The sequence below is a fragment of the Bos taurus genome, chromosome 3 (assembly GCF_002263795.3).
Source record: "Bos taurus isolate L1 Dominette 01449 registration number 42190680 breed Hereford chromosome 3, ARS-UCD2.0, whole genome shotgun sequence".
Taxonomy (NCBI): domain Eukaryota; kingdom Metazoa; phylum Chordata; class Mammalia; order Artiodactyla; family Bovidae; genus Bos; species Bos taurus.
The window spans coordinates 79,974,329-79,990,649 of NC_037330.1; the positions used below are offsets into that span (position 1 = coordinate 79,974,329).

At 40.4% G+C, this 16,321-nt stretch overlaps 1 protein-coding gene across 3 annotated transcripts in view; it reads right to left on the reverse strand.

Moving 5' to 3' along the window:
* Positions 1-16,321, reverse strand: part of DNAJC6 (DnaJ heat shock protein family (Hsp40) member C6) — a 178,916-nt gene that overhangs the window by 45,802 nt on the left and 116,793 nt on the right. For all 3 annotated transcript variants that reach the window (XM_005204448.4, XM_005204449.5, NM_174836.2), the window contains 3 exon segments: positions 14,997-15,046; positions 14,741-14,889; positions 2,749-2,871 (listed from right to left, as the gene is read on the reverse strand). In XM_005204448.4, the coding sequence (XP_005204505.1) occupies positions 2,749-2,871; positions 14,741-14,889; positions 14,997-15,046 (322 nt within the window).

Sequence of the window (16,321 nt, forward strand, 5' to 3'; positions counted from 1 at the left end):
CATAAGCTTTTATTGATCTTTCTATCCAGTAGAATTGTGAGCCCTTTTTCAGATGATGTGATAATAGATAAATACACTTAATCTTTAAGAACCAGAATTCAGGACTTTACATTTATCCTGTATTTAATTTCACATTAGTGGTTTCTATTAACCTGTAAAAACTTCTAAGATCCAGATTCATTATGTGACCTTCCTAGCCTGAGAAAGCTGATAAGCTTATCTCCACATTTTCAAAGTTGTTAATTAAAAGGACAACCAAATGCAACGTTTTCCTGGGAAGATGCTGATCCATTAATCACCCTTCTTTGGAAGCAATATTCAGCCAATTTTTAACTAAATGTATAACAATTTAGCCCAAATTTTTCTATCTTGAATATAAGAAATAGGGAAATACCTCTACTAATCTATTAGTCTTATTCCAAAAGTTCAGTTGCTTTGACATGTAGGTTTATAATGAATCAGCATGGACTTCTTTATTCTAAGAGTTTAAAATTATCTACGCAAAAATTGTATTAGAATTTCACCTTGAATCACCATCAGGCTCACCAGTCTGTAACTTTTCAAGGTCAACTCCTCTGTCTTTTGGGGAAAAAACCTCCTTTCCTTGCCTGCCTGGCACTCTTTTTCCTGTTTCCTGATAACATATAAGGAACCCATATTTTCTTCTCCAAGTGCTTTTAGCATTCTGTCACATAATTTAAGTCTAGAGAGAGGATTATTGTTAAGTACTGTGATGCGATTTACTATCTCACTACCTCTCAGCTTTGTTTTAATTATCATTGTCCCTCCCTTTCTAGCTTGACATCTGTTCCCCTGAGGAAGGAACAGAATAAAGGATTGACAGTTTTACTGTGTGCCTCAAGCATTTGTTGCTGTCCTTACTCCAAGGACAGTTTTTTTAAAAGACATACTTCTCAATCTTAATTCTAGAATTTTAGAATTTAGTCTTCCTGACACTCTTTTAACAGGTTCATGGCTCTTAGATATGTGTTCGCTCCCTTTATCTGCTATCCAGGTCTTTTAAAAGTTTTATTCGTTTTTTTTTTTTTTTTAATTAAAAGACGAATATATGCTTTTAAATTTTATTTATTTATTTATTTATTTATTTTTGACCGTGCTGGGTCTTCACTGCTTTGCTCAGGCTTCCTCTAGTTGTGGCAAGAGGGCTTCTCATCGCAGTGGCTTCCCTTGTGGAGTGCAGGCTTAGTAGTTTTGGTTCACGGGCTTAGCTGAACCAACTAAGTTCTGCGGCACGCAAGATCTTCCTGGGCTGGGGATGGAACCCATGTCCTCTGCATTGGCAGGCAGATTCTTATCCACTGTGTCACCAAGGAAGTCCATGTGCTTATTTTTAATAATAATAAAAAAAGGAGTATATAGAATAAAAATAAGTGCTCCCACCTCCAGCTTCAATTCCATTTCTGAAGACTTAGTGCAGACTTCCAACTCATACATGTCCAACACATGAAAGCCTGGAGAGCAGACTATAGGGTCTTAACTCTTTGTCTGCCTCTTTTTTTTTCTTCTTTCATTGGGTTTTTATTTGTCATGATTGTATCATCAGAACTGGGAGCCTCTGGTCTCTCTCAAGCCATCTCCTCTTACAAAGCCACCAGACCTAGGCTTGTTGAACTTTTAGAAAGTTTCTAAGTGAAGAGAAAAATCACCAAAGTGCCTAAAGGCTGCTTGGTCTCTAAAATAATCTGTCTTTTAAACAATCTGTTCTGCCTCTAAAAGGAAAACTCTTCGGCCTTTCACATTAAACTGCTATGAACACCAAGTGTTTTTCCTTTATTACCAAGACTTTGGGGATGTGAAATGGAAAGAAGAAAAAATGTTCTCAGCTTTCATCCCTTTTTTAGCCAACTGACTCTTAAGAAAGAGGGGAAAAGTCATCAACTAAGATTATAGCAAAATATATACCCTAAAGTTTATCAACATAATGAATAGTTCTAATACTTGAGCTCAGATTTCACTTTTGTGCTCCTTTCTTCACGTAGTCCATCACTTATTCTTATCTCTAGTACCTGGGATACAGAGGTAAAAAAGGCACAGTTCTTGCCCACAAGATGCTTGTAGTCTAGTGGGAAAACAGGCAGGTCACCAGGTCATGATGATGCGGTACATTAAATGCCACCAAAGATATTTAGATATATAATCGAATGTCCATATTGTGAAAAAGAAGACTTTACCTAAAGTTGAGTTTAAAGCAATATGCAAAAGCCCTCCAGAGGGAAGGTTGAGTAAAGGGACTCTAGGAGGTCAGTGGTCAGAAAAATCATCAGTCCCTCTAGAACTGCTATAAAATATCGTCAATCTATGTGACTGCATACAAGGGCATAAATGTCTTTTAATTTTGTTTTTATTCAAACATAAAGGTAAGAGAATAAAATATTCCAATATGCTTATGTCAATTCTATTCACCCAAAACTCTGGCATTTTTGCCTGGGCATCCATAGCTCTTGTTTCTACCTCTTTTATATTAGTAATAGCATATTTCAGAGGCTCTGTGCTATGGGGGTTGTATACATATCTGCCTCTCCCACTGGCATTCGAGTTTTAAGGCAAGAATAATGCGTTCCCCTCATTTATAACCCTTACATCATGTAATTTCTAAGGAGGTTCTTAATAAATGTTTATTCAATATAAGCATTACCTGCTCACTAGTCTATATAAGGCCATTTGTATTTGACCAAACCAAACCAGCAAACACGACAGCCACGTCAGCAACATGAAAAGGTTACTCACCAAGCAGTGGACAACACAGACGTTTTTGGGATTCTGTAGTAGCCAGTTATACATATTCCGACACACAGCAAAGAGGTTGTGCAGGCTGGGGGCCTGCCTGATGGGCCAACTGCATTCTGAGACCTAAAGGAACACAGCAGAAAGGAATGAATTCCCAAGCAACTCCCTCTCCATGAGCAGGTATCACACCAAACAACTTCTGGAAGTGACACAGTGGGAAGAGTTGGGAACAGGGTCCAAACACAGAAGAGTTTAATCTTGTAATTTTTTTTACTTTAAAAATTCTGTTTCAGTAAATGGTATGAAAACACAGTTTGAAATACATTTTAAATTAAACTGGATGATTTAAACTACCTATTTGGATTTTTAAAAATTCTGTGGGGTTACACTGAATTTAACTTCTATTTAGTACAAAATGTTTTGATCTGCCTACTAGATGCTTAATTATAGGGTTACATTATAAATCCTGCACTACCCTTAATTGTATCCAAGCTGATAAAAGTGAAAACATGAAAAAGTGCTGCTGAGTAAGCCAAAGATAAGCTTTTTCAGGGGTCTTATTTCTTTCTCTTTTAATGAAGGAACCCACAACTCCATGGGGTGATATCTGGCATTTTCATTCATTTAACACATACAATCATTTAGCACATTATAGAACACTGACTACATATGTAGAATTCTGCTTGGCTCTGATCTGAAAAATCATGTAAGATGGGTACTAATACGATTCCCATTTTGCAAATGAGAAGACTGACTCTCAGAGGTCGTCTTATCTAAAGTCACACCACTGGTTAGCACCAGGATTGCAACCAAGGTCTTCTGAATGTAAGTCACTTTGCTGCAACAGTATACTGGCTGAGACTGTTATTTGCCTCAAAATTCTAGGTACGAGTCTCAGTAGGGAAAAGCTTAGATTTAGGCAAACTCATGAAAACAGAGAAGCCTGGAGGGCTCCAGTTCATGGGGTGGCAAAGAGTCAGACATGACCGAGCTACTTTCACTTTCACTTTTCTTCTCAATGAGCTCTCTGGTCTTTCCTGGTGGCTCAGATGGTAAAGGATCTGCCTGTAATGCAGGAGACCTGGGTTCAATCCCTGGGTCAGGAAGATCCCCTGGAGGAGGGCATGGCAACCCACTCCAGTATTCTTGCCTGTGGAGAACTCCATGGACTGAGGAGAGTCGGACATGACTCAATGACTAACACCTTCACTTTTCTTCAATGACCTCGCTAAGCCTTTCTCCATAAAATATTGTGAATGATAATCACCTACCTACCTTATAGGATTGTGGCTACCACATGAGACTGTATTTCAAAGGCTTAGCTCAGTATTTGACACACACAAAATGATCAACAAATACTGGCTATCACTATTATTATTTTTAATCAGGTAACTGTAGTGCAAATCCTTAAGGTCAGATAGAGGCAACTATGGTTGAAAAAAATGAATAAAACCCTTTTGGGCAAAAGTTTAGACTGAAGGATCAGATCATACAAGGCCTTGTTAAGAACTGAGAGAAATATTTAAGAAGGAAAGTAACTCTTATTAGATTTCAGTATGAAGAAAGGATATAGATGACAAAAGACAAAGTCAGAAAGAACAGTCAGATGGCTGTAAGTGGAATCTAAGTAAGAAACGATGGTGGCTTAGGCTAGATGAGTGGTAGTAGGACACACAAAGACTTGAGGAATTCAAAAAATAGACAGGAAGTGGAATGCCTGTATACAAGACTTAGTGATCAATCAGAGGGTGGCAGTGCATGAGTGTAGACGGGGATGTGCAGACAGAGGACACAAAAATGACTGCCAGATTTCCCGCCTGAATGGCTGGATAAAAGGATGGGAGGTGCCATTATTGAGACAGGGAATTCTGGTCAAAGGAACAGGCTTTTACAGACGCTGTCATTAAAAAGTGCTCTGCAACACTAACAATACTGGTCTAAGAAAACCCATATGTCCCCAGTTCTTTACATTTAACAGTAGGGAAAGAGAGGTAGGAATAATCTGTTTGGTTCACGCTTTTCTAGTAACCATATAGTAACTAGTCAAAATATGGGTGGGAAATTATCTGTGCTGTCTAGAGTTGACACCCGAAAGCAAACACAGAGTTTCTCTCTCTGTGGATGCCAAAAACCCCATTCTTTTTGGTTAGTTTGTAACTTTTTTTCCTGTAAAATGATCATAGGTGGCATCAGAAGACTTTCCAGGTTGTTAATTATCCTAGACCTTTGGGAATGACAGGTGCAATTTATCTTTATTAAACAAAATAGACAAAACACCTAATAAAGGTACCGAACAACTCAGGGTAGCCAGTGTTGAGCCTCTGTCAATTTAAACTCCATAAAGCTTGCCGCTGTCACCTAATATGATTTAAGGCTGTTTCTGGCCCATTCTTTATCCTCAAAGAGATTCCCCATTGATGTGCTCTCAAGGTATGGAAATAATGATTAAAAATAGAATAATTGGGAAGAAAAGATCTGCCATCAGAGGAATTGCAAAATGTACATTTATACAAACTGCTTCCTGTCTGTGATGTTTTTCCTTCCCTTGGTAAATTTCTATTCACAATACAAAGCCCAAGTTCAAGTGTTCTCCTGTCTCTGACAGTTTCTCTTAACACTCACAGGCAGAAATGCTTAGTCATCCTGATCATCAGAGCAACATGGTGAAGCCCACAGGTTGGATTTTCACCTTAGCTTTACCACTTACTACCTAATTAACTTTTGGCAAGGTGCTAACCTCTCCAAGCGGAGAAGGCAATGGCACCCCACTCCAGTACTCTTGCCTGGAAAACCCCATGGATGGAGGAGCCTCGTAGGCTGCAGTCCATGGGGTTGCTAAGAGTCAGACACAACTGAGTGACTTCACTTTCACTTTTCACTTTCATGCATTGGAGAAGGAAATGGCAACCCACTCCAGTGTTCTTGCCTGGAGAATCCCAGGGACGGGGGAGCCTGGTGGGCTGCCGTCTATGGGGTCGCACAGAGTCGGACACGACTGAAGCGACTTAGCAGCAGCAGCAGCAGCAACCTCTCCAAGACTCAAGTCTCTTGTGTGTGAAGTAAAAATGGGCATTACAAGGCAGCTGTAAGAATTAAGGAGCATGACATAAACACAGTAAGTGCCAGCTAACTGACAAGCCGTATTCAAATTAAGTGTTTATATCTATCTCCCCATTTAGACACTAAGCTCCAGGAGAAGAGAGACCATTTTTTGTTTTTGTAACCCAAGTACAGAACCCACACGCTAGTCCAATGGAAGGCACTCAGTAGGTATTTGCTGAGTGAATGAACGAATGAAAGAACCAAGGAAGGAACCCTATGTGGTAATCTCTTCTTATAATATGATTTATCTTTGTCTATGTGTAAAAGGTCTTGAAGAAGCAATGGTGAATCAATTTTGTTGAATTTTTAGATTATGACTATGTAAAAGTGTAGAAAATTTATTTTCTCAGGTAGTATTCAGGCAGCATTTTTAAACCTTTTAGAAATTATATGTCACCCCTACAAATACTAAATGTCAGTATCTATAATGAGTCTCAGCTAAAAGCTGGCTAAATTGTTCTTAGCACAATACACCAATTGTTCAGAATCATTAAATAGATCAAGTAAATAATATTAATTTAAAGTACTCCATAATTACATATTTACTTGATATATAATTACACACCATTAGACAAACATACAATTAGAATTTTTTAAAAGCATGTGCTCTGTCTAAAGGGGAAAAACATTAAGGCGTAAAAAAAAATACAAAAAAATTTTAAACAAAATCAATCACTGCAAGAGGTTTTTGTAGCTCTGTGAGGTTCACAGCTTTGTGCGATAAGCACAATCCTTGGGCAGGTGACACTTCATCATGCTGCCTCCAGTCTCTCTGAACCCCTCCCGGAGTAGCAGACAGCAGAAAACGCCATATGGATTACAGGCTGCCATGATACCACCCGGAGGGAAAGGAGGCCAAAGCAGCACAGGGCTGAATGCTATTCGGTTTTCATCTTTCTGTCTCCCCAGGCAAGAGAGGAGATGACAGAAGCATCCCATTTGCTGAGCATAAGAGCAAAAGATGCTATAGAGAATCAGACTGAAGAGTCATATCCAGTGTTTTAAGAATCTGATTCCATTTTTGGAGGACAGAGGTACTTCAGGCAATTGGGACTGCAGCCTACCAGGCTCCTCCATCCATGGGATTTTCCAGCCAAGAGTACTGGAGTGGGTTGCCATTGCCTTCTCCAAATGGTGATTATAGCTTCCCCTTACTGAAGGCTTACTCTAAGCCAGACACTGGTGTCAAATGTATTCCTTATAGCACACCCACAGAAAAATATTCTAAGTATTTGTGAGATAGAAATCCTTATTGTCATCTCCACTCACTACAGGAGGATGAGTTTTAGATGACATGAAGTGACTTACCCAAGAAGCGGAAGAGTTGAGATGTGAATCTAGGATAATTTTTGTGCACATCATATGAATTTCACCTCAGTAAAAAATAATAAAAATTTGTACACTGTCTGATGATTATTAACTACAATTCCATACATTTCTGAGGCAGTTATGGCACCACATGGGGGCTATTTTTTTTTTTTTACCAAGGTTAATAAGACAGTCAAGTCACTGAAGGCTGCAAAACTAGAATGTGGGACTTTGAGGTTCTCTGGCTCCCAGGCCAGGGGTATTTTTCTGCCCCATTATTTCCTACCCTTACATTGATGCACAGTGACAGAGGAGAGATGAAGATAATCTATAAAGTCATTCCTCTATGGCCAACTCCCCTCACCATCCAGAAAACCAGCAGAGAAACAACTAGGAGCTATGGTGACCTCTTTAGTGAGTTCTGGAAGGAAAAAGGAAAAAAACGGGACCTTCAAAAAAAATCACAAACCCTTTAAGAAACCCAACTTGATCATGTATTTTCCTAAAATTAAATTATTTGCAAAGAGGAAGAAATTCTATAAGATTATACAGTTTAGAAATACTGGAAATAAAATAAGATTCTAAAAGAACTAGCTGGGTTTATCTTTTCTATGTTACTAACTGGGCTCCTTCAGCTTGCTCCTTCCTGGTTGCACAGAGGGAGAAGCAGGCTCAAAGTGGCACTTACATTCACATTATCAGGATGTAAGAACTTTAGGGCAGCCTAGATTTGCTGGCCATTCATCCACTTTTCCATTTATTGCCAACAATAACACCAAGAAATGTGTAAAGCAGTGGTTCCTGAAACTAGGACATAGCTACAAAACTGTGCAGAAATGGAACCAGTACACACACACATACACTCACTCAGAGTGAATGAGTACAGTGTATATTTGGGGGACGATGAAAAAGGTTGGGTATAGATACTGGTGGTGATTATACACTATTATGAGTGTATTTAATGCTGCTGAATTGTACCCTTACAAATGTCTAAAATGGTATGTTTATGTTATATGTCTTCTATCATAATAAAGAAAAAATAGGAGTGAAAATACATGGTTAAACTCTGAAGTCCATGCATGAATCAAAATATACAATGGATTCATGTCTGTTTAACTTAGATTCAGAACATCTGGTTTAGATGATGCATCTCACTGGTCTCCAGGACTTCGCTGTCAATAGCATGACTTTTATTTCCTCAAGGAGGATACTGGCTAAGAAGAGGAAAAAAATTGACATTCAACACCTCCTCTTCAGTCCTGAATAGGAATTCTAACACTATGAACACAGGGCTATCAGCTATGCTTTGTTTTGAGTCAAGATCAGATCAGATCAGATCAGTCGCTCAGTCATGTCTGACTCTTTGCGACCCCATGAATCGCAGCATGCCAGGCCTCCCTGTCCATCACTAACTCCCGGAGTTCACTCAGACTCACGTCCATTGAGTCAGTGATGCCATCCAGCCATCTCATCCTCTGTTGTCCCCTTCTCCTCTTGCCCCCAATCCCTCCCAGCATCAGAGTCTTTTCCAATGAGTCAACTCTTCACATGAGGTGGCCAAAGTACTGGAATTTCAGCTTTAGCATCATTTCTTCCAAAGAAATCCCAGGGCTGATCTCCTTCAGAATGCACTGGTTGGATCTCCTTGCAGTCCAAGGGACTCTCAAGAGTCTTCTCCAACACCACACTTCAAAAGCATCAATTCTTCAGTGCTCAGCCTTCTTCACAGTCCAACTCTCACATCCATACATGACCACAGGAAAAACCATAGCCTTGACTAGACGAACCTTTGTTGGCAAAGTAATGTCTCTGCTTTTGAATATGCTATCTAGGTTGGTCATAACTTTCCTTCCAAGGAGTAAGCGTCTTTTAATTTCATGGCTGCAGTCACCATCTGCAGTGATTTTGGAGCTCAAAAAAAATAAAGTCTGACACTGTTTCCACTGTTTCCTCATCTATTTCCCATGAAGTGATGGGACCGGATGCCATGATCTTCATTTTCTGAATGTTGAGTTTTAAGCCAACTTTTTCACTCTCCTCTTTCACTTTCATCAAGAGGCTTTTTAGTTCCTCTTCACTTTCTGCCATAAGGGTGATGTCATCTGCATATCTGAGGTTATTGATATTTCTCCTGGCAATCTTGATTCCAGCTTGTGTTTCTTCCAGTCCAGCGTTTTTCATGATGTACTCTGCATATAAGTTAAATAAACAGGGTGACAATATACAGCCTTGATGAACTCCTTTTCCTATTTGTAACCAGTCTGTCCTTCCATGTCCAGTTCTAACTGCTGCTTCCTGACCTGCATACAGGTTTCTCAAGAGGCAGGTCAGGTGGTCTGGTATTCCCATTTCTTTCAGAATTTTCCACAATTTATTGTGATCCACATAGTCAAAGGCTTTGGCATAGTCAATAAAGCAGAAATAGATGTTTTTCTGGAACTCTCTTGCTTTATCCATGATCCAGCGGTTGTTGGCAATTTGATCTCTGGTTCCTCTGCCTTTTCTAAAACCAGCTTGAACATCAGGAAGTTCACGGTTCACATATTGCTGAAGCCTGGCTTGGAGAATTTTGAGCATTACTTTACTAGCGTGTGAGATGAGTGCAATTGTGCGGATCCTCTGCTAAAACTGAAACTAAACACAGAGTCCTATTTTAATATTCTGTGCATGGGGTCACAAAGAGTCAGACACGGCTGAGCAACTAACACTTTCATACATACCTACATACGCAAATGCTAAGAAACTGCTATTTAATTATTTCATATGATTCCTGTCAACCCATGTGGTTTCTAAGCATAAAAGTTAGTCAAAATAAAGAATGATGCCCGTCAGCAAAATAAGATCATCTTAGAAACAGCCTGTCTCTGTCATCACCACCTTTATCTCCAAACACACATCACATAATAAAAAGGTAAAATGGCTGAGTTCAGGATTCAAGATACAGAGATATAGACAGAGCTCCATTCATGTGAGTCCCTACACAAAACTGGTCTTGTGTTTGGTCTCTTCCAGCAGTGGTATCCATGGAAGCCTTGGCCATCTACATTTATTAAAATAAGACTTAACTGCAGACCTAGTCCTCCACTGGTCTGGAAGGAGGAGAAAATGATTTCAGTCCTTGAAGACAGGAAGATGAGAACCAAGAACATGTTTCTAAGTCATGCAACAATATGATGCAAATCAGCTTGTAGTGTTAGTGTTGGGAAGAGAAAGGACTAGGGACTTGGAAAGATATGCAGTCTGATCAAAAGCAGAGCTATGCTGAAAATTCTAAGGCCGTGGGACTGTCTTCCTGAGATGCACCTAAGGGTTGAGTGAAGTCAGAGGGTCTAGTCCCATTCTGTGGAGTTCTGGGACCATCTGTAAAGGGCTAACGATGTAGTGCAGTTCTGTCTTTTAGGGGAAAGAATTGGAATTGGCACGCAGAAATCCTCGTGTTAGTGAAGCTAGGCGAACAAAGAAAGAGTGGGGCTGTGGAATGGGTGGCCTGTCAAGGAGTGGGAGCAGCTCATGGATGAGACAATGTGTCTCCCCTGGTGGGAGCATGGGTTCTCAGGACATGAAGAACAGTGAAAGATGAGCTAGAGAGCACAGAGGCCAGATCATGAAAAGACAGGTAAGATACCCTCTACAGTTTGCATGGAGAAGAAATAACCCCACCCCTTTCACCTAGATGAGATTTACTCATGCTTTGGGGTCCAGCTCTCACTACTGTCTCCCTTCACTAAACTTCCTCAGTATGTATTGTAAATATTATTTCCATTTGTCTTGAGAACATCCTGGCTTCTTTCTCCAGCTAGGCTGAGGTGCCTTGAGAACAAGAATCAAATTTTTATTCGATATCTACATATTCAACAATACTTGGCACATTTGATCATCTGAGAAACCTTTCCTAGCCAGGCCAGGCATCACTCTAGGCAGCAAATTAAAAAACGTGCTCTCTGCTCTTTGACCCAGATAACCACAATGGTGTGATCACTCACCTAGAACCAGACATCCTGGAGTCCGAAGTCAAGTGGGCCTTAAGAAGCATCACAATGAACAAAGCCAGTGGAGGTGGTGGAATTCCAGCTGAGCTATTTCAAGTCCTAAAAGATGATACTGTTAAAGTGCTACACTCAATATGCCAGCAAATTTGGAAAACTCAGCAGTGGCCACAGGATTGGAAAAGGTCAGTTTTCATTCCAATCCCAAAGAAAGACAATGCCAAAGAATGTTCAAACTACTGCACAATTGTACTCATCTCACACACTAGCAAAGTAATGCTCAAAATTCTCCAAGTGAGGCATGAACAGTACATGAACCAAGAACTTCTGGATGTACAAGCTGGATTTAGAAAAGGCAGAGGAGCCAGAGATCAAATTGCCAACATCCACTGGGTCATCAAAATAGCAAGAGAGTTCCAGAAAAACATCTACTTCTGCTTTACTGACTATGCCAAAGCCTTTGACTGTGTAGACAGGATAAAGCACGAGTTGGAATCAAGATTGCCGGGGGAAATATCAATAACCTCAGATACGCAGATGACACCACCTTTATGGCAGAAAGTGAAGAGGAACTGAGGAGGCTCTTGATGAAAGTGAAAGAGGAGAGTGAAAGAGCTGGCTTAAAACTCAACATTCAAAAGACGAAGATCATGGCATCTGGTCCCATTACTTCATGGCAAATAGATGAGGAAACAGTGAGAGACTTTATTCTGGGGGGCTCTAAAATCACTGCAGATGGTGACTGCAGCCATGAAATTAAAAGATGCTCCTTGGAAGAAAAGCTATGACAAACTTAGACAGCATATTAAAAAGCAGAGACATTACCTTGCCAACAAAGGTCCATCTAGTCAAAGCTATGGTTTTTCCAGTAATCAAGTATGGATGTGAGAGTTGGACTATAAAGAAAGCTGAGTGCCAAAGAATTGATGCTCTTGAACTGTTGTGTTGGAATAGACTCTTGAGAGTCCCTTGGTCTGCAAGGAGATCCAACCAGTCCATCCTAAAGGAAATCAGTCCTAAATATTCATTGGAAGGACTGATCTTGAAGCTGAAACTCCAATACTTTGGCCACCGATGCGAAGAACTGACTCATTGGAAAAGACCCTGATGCTGGAAAAGATTGAAGGCAGGGGGAGAAGGGGATGACAGAGGATGAGATGGTTGGATGGCATCACTAACTCGATGGACATGAGTTTGAGCAGGCTCCGGGAGTTGGTGATGGAAGGGGGACCTGGCATGCTGCAGTCCACGCGGTTGCAAAGAGTAGAACATGACTGAGCGACTGAACTGAACTGCTCTTTGAGGGCAGTGAGAACAGCCCAAGGCAGGTGGTCCATGTTCAGTTTCTTGTTCCTTTGGTAAGACTGCTAAGTCTGGTCACAAAATATGTGCTTATACTAATTGATGCCTTTCTTTAAATGTCTTTATAGAGATTGCTTTTATAAATCATATATGTATATATGCATAATCATATATGCATATGTTAATATGCATGAATACTTCTATAATGATATTATATCTTTATTTACTTCCAGAGGGAAAATTTTTCAGACGATCACAAATATTTCAAGATGAAATAAAATTTCTATGGAATATTATGCAGGATGTTTCATGGTCCTTCAATTATGAAAATAATGGCATTTTATGTATAACTGAGTCACTTTGCTATAAAGCAGAGACTGGCACAACACTGAAAATCAACTATACTTCAATAAAAACAAAGAAGAAAGAAAATGATGGCACTGAGTTTTTAAACCAAAAAGATCAATTCGAAAGATTTGTTGAATTATAAATAAAATATCTACCCACATTTTTGTGGATGCTAATTTACTTGCTCTCAATAAGGTAATAGATGGAATAAGAGTTGGAAGGGCAGTTAATTATAGTGAAATTTTAAAGAGCTGCATTTAAAATCTGTTATAGAATGGGAATTTAGAGCAAACCACTTGAGAACAGTTTTATCAGTGCTTCTCAGAAAGTGGTCCCCAGGGCAACAGCAGGAGTATCCAGGAAGTTGTGACCACAGCAGCTTGTCATCACACCCCTCTGCCAAAGCAGAAGGGCCAGGTCTGGGTGTTTAAAAGCCCTCTAGGAGATTCTGATGTATATTAAATCTTGAGAACCACTGGGTGACCTCTTGCCTTATTTGGAAACACTCTGAGAAAAGAGAATCCTTCACAAAATTCTCCCTTATCTTATTGAACATTAGGCTAGGAAGTGGTCTAAGAGAGCATACAGAATAATTTCTAGATTTTACAGATCAGGAAACTGAGGCCCAGAGATTATTAATGGCAACTAAAGTTTGGAGCAAAATGCTTTCTGGCATCAAAACTGAGATCCTTGATGCAGAGTAAACACAGCCAGGTATTATTTTGCATATTTGAAATCAAGTTTCACTTTTACAGGACTTCCCTGGTGGCTCAGACAGTAAAGAATCCATCTGCAATGCAGGAGACATGGGTTCGATCCTTGGATTGGGAAGATCCCCTGGAGAAGGAAATGGCAACCCACTCCAGTATTCTTGCTTGGAGAATCCCATGGACAGAGGAGCCTGGTGAGCTATAGTCCATGGTGTCACAAACAGTCAGACATGACCGAGTGACTAACACTTCACTTTTACAAGGTCCAATGTGTAAAAAACCCTTTCTATTTATTCAGAAATCCAGATGCAGCTGCAGAACCAATCATAGCTAAAGGCTAAGTTGAGATATTTGAAAATGTTCTTGAGAGAGAAAAAGCCTTATTATTTTAGTGAGTAAATTGAATTCAGTGGCCAGAAATATTAGACTTGGCATTAGATTCAAACCAAAGCCAGCTCGCATCACTCCTTAACCAGCCTGAAACTAGAACTCTTTCTGTGCCCAGTCCCAAAAGCTCCTTGAGAGGATAAATCTGTTTTCTAGGTAATACTCTCAGCCCAGAGCAATGGCTAAGTTACCTCACTTCTCTGTACCTCAGTTTTTCCATCTACTTCAGAGGACTGTTGAGAGAATTAATAATGTCTTGCATGTAAAGTTCCCGGCACACTGGAAATGCTCTAAAAATGTGCTGCCGGTGTCAGCACTATAAATACGAGCAATTGCATCACGAAACCCACAGTGTGGCTTTTACGTGCTACACCTCACCTATGAAAAATGTACCTCTACCAAAAGTCAGAAAGCTCTTTCCATTAAAACTGGTGTGTCTCTACTGGTCCCACCACACTGCTTCAACGTGATGCCAAAGCAGCAGTAAGGAAGGGTGAAAGGCGTCATTAGTGCTCCAGTAGGAGGGTCTCCAACTGCCCTACAGAGCAGTCCAGTCTTCACTGAGCCACACAGCAACGTGCCCTAACAACTGAGCAGCCAGTCACAGCTGATTTGAGGCCCCCAATTAGCCGGTACCTCACTGACACAGAAACTTTCCTGCAAACATCGTCACCCAAGGAAAAGCTTCAGAATATGTTATAGTAGCCTAGTAAGAATTTTACAGACAGAGAAGTATAGACAGTGCATAGTTTTTCAGCTCCATGTGCCTCGGGGCACAGGCTTTGAGAATAGCTCTTTAAGGGTAAAATACCCTGTTTTAACCTTGTGATCAGGTCTAAAATTCCTTACCCTGCTGTGAAACTTGGCAGTTCGATAAGACTTGGGCGACAGATTGTATACCGTGTAGTGGTCAAGATGTCTGGAATCCAAAAAGCTTCGAATATCATCAACCTGATTCCTGAATCCTATGTCAACACTGTCCAGAGGAAAGGACATCACTGGGAAGGTGAACACAGAAAGAAAATAGGTTAAACAGGTGTGCGGTCACAACGGGCAGCCGTTGAGAGCTGAGCCACTGAGCTGTTAATAAACGTGAGGAACTTACCAATAATTCTGGAGGTAACATAAGTGAAGTCTAAATCTCCTTTCGTGTAGCTAAAAGCAAGACAGGAAAGGGCATTCATTAAAATGATCCAAATATCCCAAGATCTCTCTCTCTCTCTCAGCCACCTGTGCATCACATCCCTGGACATTTCCATCCAGTAGCCACATTTTTATTTCCCTCAAGGCCGCCTTCTCTCTACCAAGGAAGCATTGTTGACAGAAGACAACCCGCACGCTCGGGAGCACACATCTACCCTCCAAACAGGGCACCCCAAAATCCTTTGTAGATGCCACTTCATGAACAGAATCCATCTCAGAGGAGAAAACACTGCTAATTTATTAACACTGATTGTCTCAGCCTCTTCACCTACAGGAAGACAGCTCCCCTAAGTGTCCCCTAAGATTTCCTCTGGGATGGACTGGTTGGATCTCCTTGCAGTCCAAAAGACTCTCAAGAGTCTTCTCAAGCAGGTAGAAGAGGAAGTGATGGAGGAAAAACAGAGGACCCTTTGTTGAGGTCTATAAGGTGTTAGATGGAGACTGAAGGTAAAGGATAAAATTATATGTGAACAAAAATTAAAATGCTGATTAATATACTGGACTACACACATGGATTTCTGCTTTAAAACCACATTTTGTAACTAAATGGCAACCCACTCCAGTATTCTTGCCTGGAAAATCCCATGGACAGAGGAGCCTGGAGGGCTTCAGTCCATAGCGTCACAAAGAATCAGACACAACTGAAGCGACTTAGCCTAGCACAGCACACTGTAACTTAAAAGGACCCTAGAACTTTCGAATTCCTAATGTTAAAAAAAATATATGGCCCGCTTGTAAAAGTTTCATACAGGAGAAAGGTAGGAAACTTCTCCCAGTAAATAAATGTTAAAGGGCTATTAAAATATAAAAACAAAATTCTGTTTTGAATACAATCCATAAGTACTGCTTACTTGGATTGCATGTGCATTATTACCTCACTTAATTCCTGAACCACTGAAGACATAAACCTTAGCAGAGTATAAAAGTAGAGCTCCAAGAGGTTAGTTAATGTGCCTTAGGTTAACAAGGGCAGGTACTGCGTTAAAATCCAGAATAATGGATTTGAAAGCCAGGGATGGCAACCACTATCCTCTAATGTACAGTGAGCCAAGTCCTCCTAGCCTGTGCCTGTAGCTTCTCAAAGACTCAATCTGATGACTTCAATGGCATTCCTCAATCAGACCCCATGTGACTGCATCACAAAATTGATAGTCTTTGAGGCAGATAAGCAGTTGGCAGGTAACCAGATCCTCTGGGGGCACAAAGTCCATTAACGTAAAGGGAAGA